General features: G+C 36.2%; 1 protein-coding gene across 1 annotated transcript in view; it reads right to left on the bottom strand.

Moving 5' to 3' along the window:
* Nucleotides 1–7,629: 7,629 nt before the first annotated feature.
* Nucleotides 7,630–13,821, bottom strand: part of CAMKMT (calmodulin-lysine N-methyltransferase) — a 252,636-nt gene continuing 246,444 nt past the window's right edge. Inside the window, exon 11 of the mRNA XM_032216941.1 lies at nt 7,630–9,032. Within this exon, the coding sequence (XP_032072832.1) occupies nt 8,955–9,032 (78 nt within the window). The 3' untranslated portion in view covers nt 7,630–8,954. The remainder of the gene's footprint in view (nt 9,033–13,821) is intronic.

The following is a 13,821-nucleotide window of genomic DNA, read 5'->3' as shown; positions in this document are numbered from 1 at the left end:
AATAATAAGAAAGGTTATGGATTGTGCTGAAATGGACAAACTAACTAAAGAAATCCAGGGAAAAGAAGAATCAGAATTCTACCAGATATGGGGTGAATGGTATAGGTGGATGGAGGAAAGAAACAAGGATCAATGTAGGAATACAACAAAACTCAAAAAATAATAGTTATGAGTAAAATAAGAGGGTTAAGAATGGTGAAATCCAAATGAAATATAATAGAAGGGGAAATAATAGGAGCGGTATTGATTGATAATTGCTATTAGAAAGAATAGGAAACTCCTGTTCGTATTGTATTGTGTAAATGTGTACGTCTAAGTTTTGTGTGTGTGTGTATTATACATGTTTGTAAATAAAAGTATTAGAAAAAAAAATCAGACACTTGGCAACTAATAATTTATGATGGTTACAGCAGTGTTTCTCAACCTTGGCCACTTGAAGATGTCTGGACTTCAACTCCCAGAATTCCCCACCCTGGCTGGGGAATTCTGGGAGTTGAAGTCCAGACATCTTCAAGTGACCAAGGTTGAGAAACACTGGGTTACAGTGTCCTGGGGTCATGTAATCTCCGTTTGCAACCTTCTGATAAAGTCAGTGGGGAAGCCAGATTCACTTTAACAACTGTGCTACTAACATCGCTTGCAGTGATTCACTGAATAACTGGCAAGAAAAGTCATAAAATGGAGCAAAACTCACTTAACAAAAATCTCACTTAGCAACAGAAATTTTGGGCTCAATTGTGGTTGTAAGTTGAGGACTACCTGTATGTATTGTACATGTGGTCCTAGACAATTCATCTTTACTCAGTGCTTCCCAAGCAAGCCCAAAGGTTGGACACCCATGACACAAAGGGAAGAAAGCCAGGGTAGTCTACCAGAAAATTGGACTGGTCTTTAAACCCTGGATTTTATAATACCATGTAGAAATTCAGCTAGCAGTTGCCATTCAACATAGCAATTCTGGACTTCAGGGTAGACTTTTCAGGCCTTGGGCTTTGAACCTCTCCCTATGTCGAAGTGGGTGTTTTGGATGACTTGTTAGATTAGTCCAGTGTTTCTCAACCTTGGCAACTTGAAGATGTCCGGACTTCAACTCCCAGAATTCCCCAGCCAGCATTCGCTGGCTGGGGAATTCTGGGAGTTGAAGTCCAGACATCTTCAAGTTGCTAAGGTTGAGAAACACTGGATTAGTCCATGATGGCAATTGGGCAAGTATGATAAATGTTTGATTTCTGTTTAAAATTTAATTCAAAGGATTAACATTCACGTAAAGAATTTCTTAGATTAGTCCATGGTGGCAACCGGGCACCAACTGTTCTTGTTTTTACCATCTCTACTCTCTCTATGTTGCTGAGAAGGAGAAATTGCCCTATCCTTCTACTCCACTGATCAAGTCTTCAATCAAGGAGGAAACATTGCCCAAAGAGAAATGATTCTTGCCTATTCTGGACTTTACAGAAGTGTTTCTCAATCTTGGTAACTTTAAAATGTTTGTCTGGCTGGGGAATTCTGGGAGTTAAAATCCAAACATCATAAATTTGCTAAGGTTGAGAAGCACTGCTTTAGAGAATTATATTTCCAGTGCAATGTCAGGCATTTTGACTAAAAAAAAAAAAAAAAAAGCAGGAGACCGAATTTGAAGAGGTCTTTATGATGCTGGTTAAAAACAAAACAAAGCACCATTGGATTGGTGAATATTCTATCAATATATAACAGACCCACATGCAAAAAAATGTCATGTGAATGAGCCATAGGTTAAAATTTAATCTTGAATTGCCACTAAGAATAATAGGAAAGGATCCTTTTTCCTGAATTAAAAGCTTTCACTATAGATTTAAAACTGCTAACATTAGCTCTGTGTATATGTGCGTTTGTGCACACACGTACCTTCATATATGCATATCTGAAAGTCATTTTGCTCTTTAAAGCTGTAACAATTCAACAACTATCTTGGTTACAAACCAAAGATTTGCTGAGAACATGTTAGAAGGAATCAGAAAAGCCGAGAAAAGGTCACAAATAAGCACCTTAGGAACAATGAAAGCTTTTCTCCATGTAGCAGTGGGAGCGTTGCAAAAGGAGGGGGGAAAACACCCTGAAAAGGTATTAATCAGAAGTGGCTATAAATCCTCTGGAGTTTTTGCTCTTATGAAACTCCTTGGAGAAAGTCTTGAAGGAAATGCAGGTCAAAGCCCAAAAAAGCTCTTGATCAGAGATTGCTAGAGGAAAATCTTCCCAGATGCCTTTTAATAGGCTGCAATCACCCCAGGAGTGGGAAAGCCAAGTGTGCTTGAAGCATGGTTGCAGTTCCTAATAGGTCTTGTCACACTTAAGGCCCTGCAAGCGCCATCCACCGAACAGCTGAAACTGGCTGGTGATTCATAAAGCCAACAGTTTAAAGTTTATTATGATGAAAGCACTTAATGACAGCCATCGCTAGGGGCCCATCATTTATAAAACTGCGCTGAGTATTAGACATGTAGCATGACCACCAATTTTGTGTCACAATTGCTACCATAAAATGACCTTTGGTGATTTTTGCTGCATGTGGTGGACAGCTCTTCTTTCGCATTAGTGCTCTGTGGCTTTTCTTTGCAGACTATTATGCTGTCTAAAGCTTATTTGGCACTGTCGTGAGCCTCAACCCTTGTTATTACCCCAAAGGCCTGTCGAAAAGGGCGGGGAGAGGGAGGGAGGGAGAAACCCTCTCATGCTCTATTATGGCACCCCCAGTCAAGCAATTTCTTGGATAGTGTAACAATTTAATATACATATTCCTCCATTGTTAATCACATTTCTTTCTTTTAAAGTTCTCCTGTTTACTGTATATCGTACCTAGCATCTAATTGGATGGAAATGAAATCTGCATGTTACCTTATTAGGCAAGATGGGAGTAAAGATTTTGAGTAGTAATTCTCCAATGGATAAAATAGCATATATCCACCAAGCTAGCCAAAAATAAGTAATAATACCTCTCAGGGGAAAAAAAAGTACATCCTGTAAGATTATCTCGGGTTTAAATGCAGCACTTTATTCGGACATGGAACATAATTTTACAGGCTAAATAACCAGCACAGATTTCCAAGGAGAACAATATTAACAACAAGCCTACTTACCAACCAGCTTAAAAGCCCACTGCCTTTAAAATGTGTGCATAATCTTATAAACCATATAACATTTCTTTCCAGTGTATGCTATATGCGATTTCTGCTGATATCTACTACTGTATTAGATTTTATGTAAAGCTTCCCCCCCCACCAATAAGGTGAATTGTTACATGACAAACTCCTCTTCCACCATTATCATCTGCTGTTTGTGTTTAACAACAGGAGTCCCTTCTCTAACAAAACTGTTGTAACGGCTGTACAAATTACTCAGCTGAAAGCTTTTCACCAAACCAAACAGTATTAATCAGCAGTTCTTAGGAAGGTGCTAATTAAAAACAATTTTCTTCCTCCGTTTGCAATACTAAGCCATCTTCACTTGCACTGTTTCCAATATGTAGCTACTGTATGCACTCCCATATTAGGGCCTCTATTAACTCCTGAATCTCCTATTACCTATTTTATTACATTCCTGTTTTCCAGATTTATGGACTTGTTGACATTTTAGATGTCACAGCATGATCTGTTTAATCATTTAAAAACTACATGAAATGAAGATGGGCCGTGAGGGACAGAAGGCTAAGAGTCATTTACCAAGTCAGAGAATACAAAGCTCAAGGGCAGAACACTTAGTTTAGTTAGTGTTTTTTGGGATTTTTTTTTATCCCAGTACAATTGCTGTCCCACACTATTGTAGTTTGATTCTGATAAAAGCAAATCTGTTGATTTAAATTTTGGCACAGGAGTTTTTTTTAAACCCTCCCTCTTTAAAATATATGGAGGCTTTCATTCCTAGGAAAAATAGCTCAAACATTAAAGAGTTTTTGAAACCTTGGCAATTGTTGAATTTGGAGATAAAATAATATATGACATGAGTGTTAATGGGAAGCATCTTTAAAAAGAGATCCTGTTCAGTCAACACAGAGGACTGATTTTTTAAATCAAGGCTGGACTATCAGATACATCTACTTAATCACTGGCCTGCCTGATATCAGTAGAAAGAAAAAGAACTACAGATATATGGGAATTCACAGTATATTTAGAATGGTGAAGAGAAGAATACATGGAAACATTATAGATTTGTTTGTAGAAAATGGTGCAGGCTTGTTTGCTGATGACAAAGTGCAAGCCTAGAACCAATGGGAATCCAACAGGAAAAACAATAAGGTATTTCTTAGGGACAGAGAATAGAAATGGGAAGGCAAAGGGTTGTGTATTCCTGGGAACTTGAAGGTTGGATGGAATGTGTTAAAAGTATTTGCAAAATAAAAGTACTGATCAGAGCAGCGGACTTGGTGACCATCAACAATCCTGCCTTCTATCTGGAGAGAGAGATGGGATATACATTAAAATAATATAAACCAATCTTGATACCAACTTGTTGGTTCCTTATGAGGCATGAGATTTGTAGATAAACTGTATCTTCCTCAGCAAAAACCCTTATCTGTACAATTTCCAGGTCACTTCATGCTTTGGTTAATATGGGCTGCAGCTTATGAAAGCACAGCTCCAATAAATCATATAGGTATTAAGGTGCCAAAGGTATCTTTGTCATTGTTGCTTCAACAGACTAATGAGGTATTTGGATTTTTGGCAGAAATAACACAAGCTGAATTGTTTCCAAAAAACCCGTGTGTGCAAAGAGCTCACAAAATGTCACAGTGGGATTGTGTTGTGTAGCAGATCTTACGCATCTGGCAAGGAAAAAAAACAAGCGTGGGTTTACTTTGTGTGATTGTACAACATCTTAGAAGTAGATGTTTTCCAGATGTTTTTTAAACTTTTGTCCCTACCATTGAACAAAGTAATTGGAATGTAATGGCAGAACAACAAGCTGCCCAGTCACTTGACTGAGATAGGTAACTGTAGAAATGAAATGAAATAAATAAAAACAATTTGTCAATTACTTTTGAGGAGTGAAAATGTTGAATATGGCAGAGGAAATAAGATGGGCCAAAAGCTAAAAAAAACCCACCTTGATATTAGAATCATTAAACCTATATGGGAGATATTCTGAGTTTTTATTACATCTTGCCCACAAGTTTGTGCTCATTATGTTGCACTAAAGAAAATATTATCTGTATATGGATTTTGGAATAGAACAGAATATGCTTCTCTGTAATCGTGGATTTATGGCTCTCTGAAAGTTCACATGTTTCTATAATAACCTGGATTTCCCCCAAGTCTTTTTGCGCGTGCCCCCCCCAAAGATAATGCTAATAAAGATAATAAGGTGGTTGTTGTGGAGAAAATAGGAGGAACTTTTAGATACTGTATGTTTGCTACCTTTGTATTATTTATAAAAATGATCAAGGTGAGCTAAAAATAAATAAATAAATATTTCTGAATCAACACCAGGGGTTGGAAGATAATCGAGTTATACACAAATATGTCTAGTTTTTTTTTTGTTTTTTTTTTGCTGAAAATGATATTTGTACAAGAGAGTGAGGCATGTCCATTTGCATATGTGATTTCTTTTTTGGAAAGGGAAATACTTTCTTCAGCTGAGGGATGGAACAACGCTGCTGGAGAATGTTCATATTTCTTTCCTAAACTCTTGATTGACAAGGGTGAGAATGTTACAAGCACTCACACTTGTAAGAGCATGTTGCATTCAGTCCTTAGGGATGAATAACCAGATACTTTCTGCCATTTTCATGCTTTTGATCCTATCTTGCCCTACTGGCTCTTCTTTTTCTCCAACCAACCTCATTTTGCCTTTGCCTTTTGTCTGCTTCCTTCTCTCCAGCCTTGATCTGAATTGATTTCACTGGAACTTGACCTTGCCCTCCATTAGTCTCTGCACAAGTATTGCCTTAGATTATGCGAATTCTTTGGCTGAAGATGTGACATATTGTCCCTAGTGTCCCGATTGGGGCAGAATACCTTTTTAATTTATGTAACCTTGCAAGGAAAAAAGACTCAAAGGGATACTAAATGTGCAGAATACAAGTTAAATATTCAGAAATTAAAGGGAAACAATAGTTCCTATTTTATCACAATATGTGCATAGCAATAGAAAACAAAACAAATCTTACTACTGCATGTAACACTTATAACATTGCCCAACATAATCTTCGATGCCTCTTTTACTAATCTCTCTCCTTCTTTGAAAAAACAATGCATTCTCTTCATCTTTAATCTTGGCAAAATCATTTTGCAGAATTTTTAGAAATCATGTTTTAGAAAACTACTTATTAAAAAAACTCACAAGATGTTTGTCATATACCCTTTATGTTGTTACTGAAATCAGATTTTTTCCTCCTGCAACTTCTATCAAGAAAAGGCTCAGAAACTATCATTCAATATAAAAAAAATCCCGTTCAGGAGCAGTTTACAAGCCCATAAGAAAAGTTTCACCAATGTATTGTTTCCATTGATTGTTGATGATTGACATCTGATTTAACTTTAAGGGACTCATTCAGTTTAACTTCATACTTCACACATTCATCAACTTCATCATTCATACAAAACCCAGCATACGGTATATCCCCATTACAGAGTGTGTTTAACTGAAGGTTGCTTAAATTTTGTTCAAATCAATTTATGCTTACAATCACTGTTAATATTTTTTAAAAACCAGCTTTTCACTTTAAAACATTATATTTGGAGAAGCAGAAGCAACATTCAAAGAACTAGAATGTATGCTTAATTAAACCAAGATAGAGATGATGATAATTTTAGAAGGGGAATCCCACCACAAAGCAACTTAATTTTTTTCCAGAGAAATGAGGGGGGGGGGACACAGAGAATTTTATACAATGATCTTTAGCAGCAAATGCTACAATCTAGGGCCTCTGGTCCTTTCATCAATTATATGCATGAGTAATTTAGTTTCACCATTCAGCCTCAATGCATAAATGTTTGCAGGATCGTGTTCTTAAGACCCCTTCAATTAAACCCTTACGGGATAATAGCCTGCATTTGAGACACTAGCTTGTACTGACATGACAGATGGGGAAAAGAAACAAACAATAATAATTAGTTGTTCATTTTGATATACTTGTTATCTACTCAGAGGGGGAAAAAGAGTGAAACAATAATTTCCAGGGTCATTATGTAAAAGTTAGCAAATATATCTATTTGTCATGTTCTTGAATACTTTTGTAATGATATGTGACAATCCATATACATGGGTAGTTGGGTACTATTTGTGTCTTTTCTATACAAGATTTTTATTAAATATATGTAGCACATGTACCTATAAGACACACAGTGATGATAAAACCATCCATCTCTAAATTCTTGCCATTTCTGAGCAGAAATTCCATGCAGTAAGCGTCTCAATGTGAAATCCATAAAATCCATAAAAGGAGATCTACCACTGAAATACTAGGATAAATGGCTGGTTTGCATTGCCCCTGGTCTTTATCCAACACTGAGAATAGACTGCTGTTTTATCAAAAGAGGAATAAATTGCTGCTATTGTGATGTTAGCCCATCACTTGGCATTGCAATTCAGATTTTTGTGAGAAAGAAATGTATGATCTAACTGCGATTTGACCTATGCCTTCTGCGATCCATATAGGTGCTCTAATGGAGCATAAAAAAGTGTGGAATGTACCATCATGTAAACTGATGGTAAAGAAATTGCATTTGAGGGAAAGATGGAAGAGCATGGGAGTTTGTGGGCAACTTATTAAATCAGAGAAGAGAAACATCAATTCAGGAGTAATTATTTTATTTTCATATACTTTGCCAATTAAGCACACAATGAAGTGTAATACTATTTAATACCCCCCACACACTTTTAAAAATGGTTGAGAGAGAGAGAGAGAGAGAGAGAGAGAGAGAGAGAGAGAGAGAGAGAGAGAGAGGGAGGGAGGATAAGTTATTTAAGATGCCAAAAAAATGTTTCTTAAAGCAGCAAGAAAACAAATCCAAATAGTTTTGTCTTAGGCTTTGAAAGGCATGCATTACTTCTGGGATAAAAATGTTAATGAAATGATGTGGCCTATGCCCGATGATAGGATATATTTGGGGGGAGTGAGAGAGCAAAGGAAAGCCCACAATTGCTACAGCACCCAACATTTCTCAGACAAGGATCTATTTTTTAATAGCAAGTATAGGGAACAGTTGCAGTTAGATTTCAGTACTGATAAAGACTCACTTTTCATTCATAGTCAGAGCACTCTTCTTGTACCTAAACAGATAATAAGTACTCAGCACACTCCCCCTTCTTGACACAACACACTGAGACTAATCACACATAATTGGAGAGGAGGAGCAGAGGGCTGGCCAACGCATTGTGTCCAGAGGACAAATGGTCAGTTTATGAGGCTTTGGTTTGAAGCAATAATTTCTAATACATCTCCTGACAGAGAACAACAACAAAAAAAAACCCTACCCCAAAATAAAAATTCAACACTAAAACTCCAAAATCTCAAATCTTGTAAGAAAAAATATATCTGATAAATAAACTGAGTTTGAAAAATTTCAGTCTGAAAAAACAACAACCCGAAAGGTAATTTTCAAAAATAGCCTAAGGGGTAATGGTAAAAGAAGACGAAGCCTTCATAGAATATGATATGATCTCAAATGTTGAGCAGATATCAGTATCTGTTTTTTTCAGTTACTTGAACAATAAATCCTTTAACATTTTGCAGTTGGTCAAACACATTCTTCCAGATGGAACAGGAAAAAAACCCATTTTTGTCACGATGAAGAAATCATGTGCGAAATGACAGCCACAAAGGAAAATAGAGCTCTTAAGACGTCCAACTCTCTTTTTTAACATAATGAACCCAAAGTTCTGAGAATGATCTATTCTGTACTGCTCAGAGTTTACCTTTCCCATGAAATGATTATATACAGTCCATTTTGTAGTAAAAAAAAATATTGTCTTCCCATATTCTAGCCTTCTTTGGTTAAAACAAGAAAAAATGGATAGTGGAGATTTGGATCATAAATATCTTTTTCTTCTTTTTTAAGCTGCAAATAAAGAAACAGAAAGCAACAGTCAATTTGTTGTAATCATAGCAACATAATCTTTGATGGTAAGTCTAGTTTTTTGTTTTTGTTGGATGAATGGGTATCAAAGGAGAAAATAAACATTTGGCATAATTTTTATTTTTGTTTTTTATAAGCACCAGTAATCAAAATTGCTGGTGAGAAAATATCATGCAGCTGAGTAAATATGATTCATCTGGAATGTGCAAATAAATGAAAGCTATACGGTCCTAAAAAAAATAAGGCTTTAATTTATAATTTATAGAACACTATGATCATCAACAACTGTCAAACTTCAGTAGTTTTACATGGTAATTCAGACTTATCTCTCTGGGCATAGAATAGTGCTGCATATTTTTAGCAATAAAAACAAAGGTTATGTGAACTCTATAATTCAGTCAATGTAACGTATTCATTCTTAAAACAAGTATTCACTTTGCCAGCTCTCCAATGAGAACTTATTTACCAAGTAGTTGAATTTGGCATATATTTTCTATAGGCACAAACTACTGAATTCAACAAGCTATTCAGATGAAAATCAAGTCATCTTAACATTTAAAAAGACTTCACTGAAACAATTTCATGTGTGTTTATGCGGGAAGGGCGGCGGGGAGGGGGGGGACACAAAACTGAAAGATAAGAAGCAAAGAATATGAAATGTTCCTTTTTCTTTAACATATAATATTTAATATGTAATACTCTAGTGTACATATGTATACTAGAATATTATATTCAAAATAGCTTTTGACATTTCTTTTTAGCCGTTATATAAACAGGAATTTACCATCCTATTGTTTAATTCTGAGGAATAATTTGCCATTTATGAGTAGTGCAATTTTCCCAACAATTATTAATCTGTTCAAATTCTCAGCCATGTTAAAAATGACAATTTGGTTCTCTAATGTCTTTAATAGCACAAAGAGTTCTATGTGAATAAAATGGCTGATTAATTTTATAATAATATGCAGCATTTTAAATAATATCCAACTTTTTGTACAGATAATGTTATTCTTGACATTCTCAGCCCAATTACTTATCGTAATTTTATGAAACAGGAAAAAAAAACCTTGTGAGCCCATCCTTTGATGTACTTTAGTGATGTACTTTGTTTTACAAGGGCATAGCAAATACCAAAATGTTGGTTAATAGCAGAAAATAACTGTTTTTTCTTTATTTCGGTGGGGTAGTATGAATTTTCATGGGACACATTCCAAGTGATCTCTTGAAGGACCCAAAACACTCCATTGTTAAAGTGTTGACGATGATAATAATAAAGAAACACCTCATTTTTTAAAAAAAAAGTATACAGAATAATTTCCAGATCAAAGTTTTCCCCAGTTGCATCTTAAGGTCTGTCTTTTTAAGAAAGGAAACTTCATTTCTTTGAGGACTAAACTTCAAATGGCCATTCCTATTGCTCATAATTTTCTCTACCCTGATGTGTCTTGGGTCAGCAGCTTCACTAACCTACATCCAGAAATAATATTTTGTAAGCCCATAAGAAAAAAAAAAGTTCTTGTTTAGGAATGCAGAAGATCTGGTCTGCCCCCATGTCTCTTTTAACCTGAATTCTCTAGTGACCTCTGGTGGCCAGCCCAAAGGCTCCATTGCAGAGTTTAAACACAATCGAGACCCAGCTTCACTATTCCAGATTAGCAGGGGGATGTTAAACAAATAAATGCCACAAAGGCATGTATTACTGCAACCTGTTATCCAATCGTAAGTGCATTGGAAACATAACATTATTGAACTCATATATGCATACACAGAAGCATTTGTAAACAGTGCATATGCTTCAGTCCAGAATATTATGTAGAGTGTTATTGCGCACATCATGGTTGCACTTCTGAGCCCAATTAATTATTGTAATTTTATGAAACGGGGGAAAAAAACCCTTGTGAGCCCACCCTTTGAATTGCACGAACAACTAAAAGCAAATTGTGAATAAAATAATTTTTCAATTTTGGAGGCAAGAAAAGGGAGGAGAGCAAGAGAGGCCTAGGAGAACTGAAATAAATTATATGGCCACTCTTAGTAGCATTATGCTTTCCCTCCTAATTGGATGTAACACACTCAGATCCACAGGGTGAACAGCAGCAACGGGAGCGGAATTCATACTGTTTACCCTTTACAGTAGCCACAATTATTAACCGCGCACCAGACACATTATAAGCACTAACCACTCATAATGTGGTATTTCAAATAGATAAGGAGAAAGGCAATCTAACTATTCTTTTGACATCACATTCTGCTCTCATACCTCAGTCATTGCTTTTGTTTAAAAAACCATTCCGACTTTGCTTTGTCCCTGTTAAAACATAAATTTGTGCTACCCTCATCTTATATTTTGGTTACTTATCTCAAGAGAAAGGGAAATATTGAATATTTAATGAAACATACCCAGTTTGCAACGTATATTTGCAAAGGAGCATAACCTGCATCTCCTTATTTTTTAAAAAAAATATATATTAATTATTAAGAAAATATTCCATAGGTGAGTGTGAGAGTGATGCATTATGAAACCCAACCTGGGAAAAGCATGTGTCTATAGTTTTTTTTAAAAAAAAAACAAAAGCACAATAATGAAGTATAGGCCCAGTTTTGATTACAGGCTTGTTTTTTGAAACGGAAATAAAATTTCACAGCTAACAATGAGAGGTGAAAAGTTTAAGAGGCAAAGCTGTTCCTCCTGATCACTGCCTGTTAATCAGCTTCATGGGTGGTTGCCTAAATCTGTGGATTTTTTTTTTATTGTTGTTACTTGCACTACTGTCAAGATTGTAACTAATTTCCCCCTCCCTCTTCTAAGAGGAGGGGTGAATAACTCGCCATAGAAGGCAGCTGTGGATGAGTGACATGAAGCACTAATGCAGAGGGCAAAATTAAAATTCATGAATCTCTTCACAACCATTTGTGTAACAAGATTAAGACGGGACAGCAGAAAATAGCTGCATTATCAGGCTTCTTACAGTTCTCCAGCTGGTTACGCTCTATTCCAAAACAGTAGGGATAAGAGGATAACACGGAGCCGAAAGGAAAATGCCTCTCCTTCATTTGGGAGAAAACACGTCCGAGGGAAAGATGAGGCTTGGATATGCAACCAGAAAGCATGATCCTACTTAACAACCAAACTTTTCACATAAATCCAGCAACAAAAAACGAAGGTTCCAGTCAGCCCAGCAGCCTTGCAATTGGAAAGCCCCTTCACCCCCTCTCCTCTTTTTCTTGGAAGAAGAAAGAAGAAAATTCCAAAAAGTAGGTATATCAGCCATCATCAGTTTAGGAGAAAACTAACTAACAAGCCAAAAGGATGGGAAATATTTGCCACTGAGCTTGGGGGGTGGGGTGGGGGAGTTTGATAGCCAACCATAGGGGCATATAAAGTTTGCAGTACCTCTATTTTCAACCAATACAACTTTGCCTGAGCCTTCTCCCATTCTTGCACATTGCTGTACTGCCTCAGCTGCTGAATGCTATATATATATATATTATATATTATTTACTGTGTAATTGCTTGTGTTTCTCTATCTTAATCCTAAAGAAGGAGTGGCTCTTTTGTTTCAAGCTCTTTCAAACTATATACAATTTACTGACCAAAATATACATCAATACAACAATCAATCACAAGGCAACCCTATACGTCAAAGTAAAATGCATCAAATTCACTGAGACTGTTCGAAACTAATCGGTAAAAAAAATCACTCTATTAGCATTTATCTGTAATGGCAGACACTTAAGTGACATTTTTTTCTTTACCCAATTATTCTGTTATGAAGGAACTGATTACTGAAAAATGTACCCCTAGCAACTTTCCGTAACAAAGTTTAAACATTCAGTATATACCGAAGGTATTTTTTATTTTTTTATTTGGAAAAGTAGAGAAAATTGCCCAAACCCCATGCTCTGATTCTAATTCTTTTTCAGTTGTTAATCCCTTTTTGCCATTTCAGATTTTCAGCCACCCTGGAAGAATAAAAAACAAGACTCATACAAGAGATTTCTGTGTTTGTGAGAGAATATAAATTTGATTAATAAAATGAATACGTTTCACACATAATTCATTAATCTCTGAGCATAAAGTTTATAGTTTATATATGCCCATGCAGGGAAAAGTAATGAATATTCCTGCACTTTTTCCTCAAAGGGTGGCATTTCATGATTCTCAAAAAACAAAAGGACCATGCATGTGAATGGCACTGGATGGCTTAAGCCCACTCTCCTACTCTTGCGGGGGGGGGGGGGCGCTTGTGGCTGATCCAGCTATTTGTGATTAGGGTTTAATGGTGTCACCTGAGCTCTGGATAGGATGCTTCTCTTGACTAGGTACTTTCAATGGTTTTATCTGCCATAAATAGCAGGTGTCCCCTTTTGTATCACCTGCTTAACTAGCAACAAGGAACAATGCAGGGAGTTTGAGAGATATGTTGCATGGGGCACTAGGGAGAAGGGTGGAAGCTAGCAGGAATGTTCATGGAAGCCATACAATTACTTCTCTAGTACCATTATTTCAGAACAGCTTTGCTGACATTGTTTGTTGTTGTTTTTTTGCTCTGAACAGTGAGCAAAGCTAGGATTGATACAGTTCTTCAGAGCCTCTCTTATTGCAGGAGAAACTGGGAATTCATATAGCTCAATGTGTGACCCACCAAATTAAATGCAGCCCATATAACATATAACACATAGTCATATAACACAATGCCAAGCATTGTGTCTTGTTCTATTTCTGCTGTCTTAGAAATGTAACAACATTTCTATCAACAATTTATCAACT

The sequence above is a fragment of the Thamnophis elegans genome, chromosome 4 (genome assembly GCF_009769535.1).
Source record: "Thamnophis elegans isolate rThaEle1 chromosome 4, rThaEle1.pri, whole genome shotgun sequence".
Lineage (NCBI taxonomy): Eukaryota > Metazoa > Chordata > Lepidosauria > Squamata > Colubridae > Thamnophis > Thamnophis elegans.
This window is presented reverse-complemented; position numbering and strand designations above follow the sequence as displayed.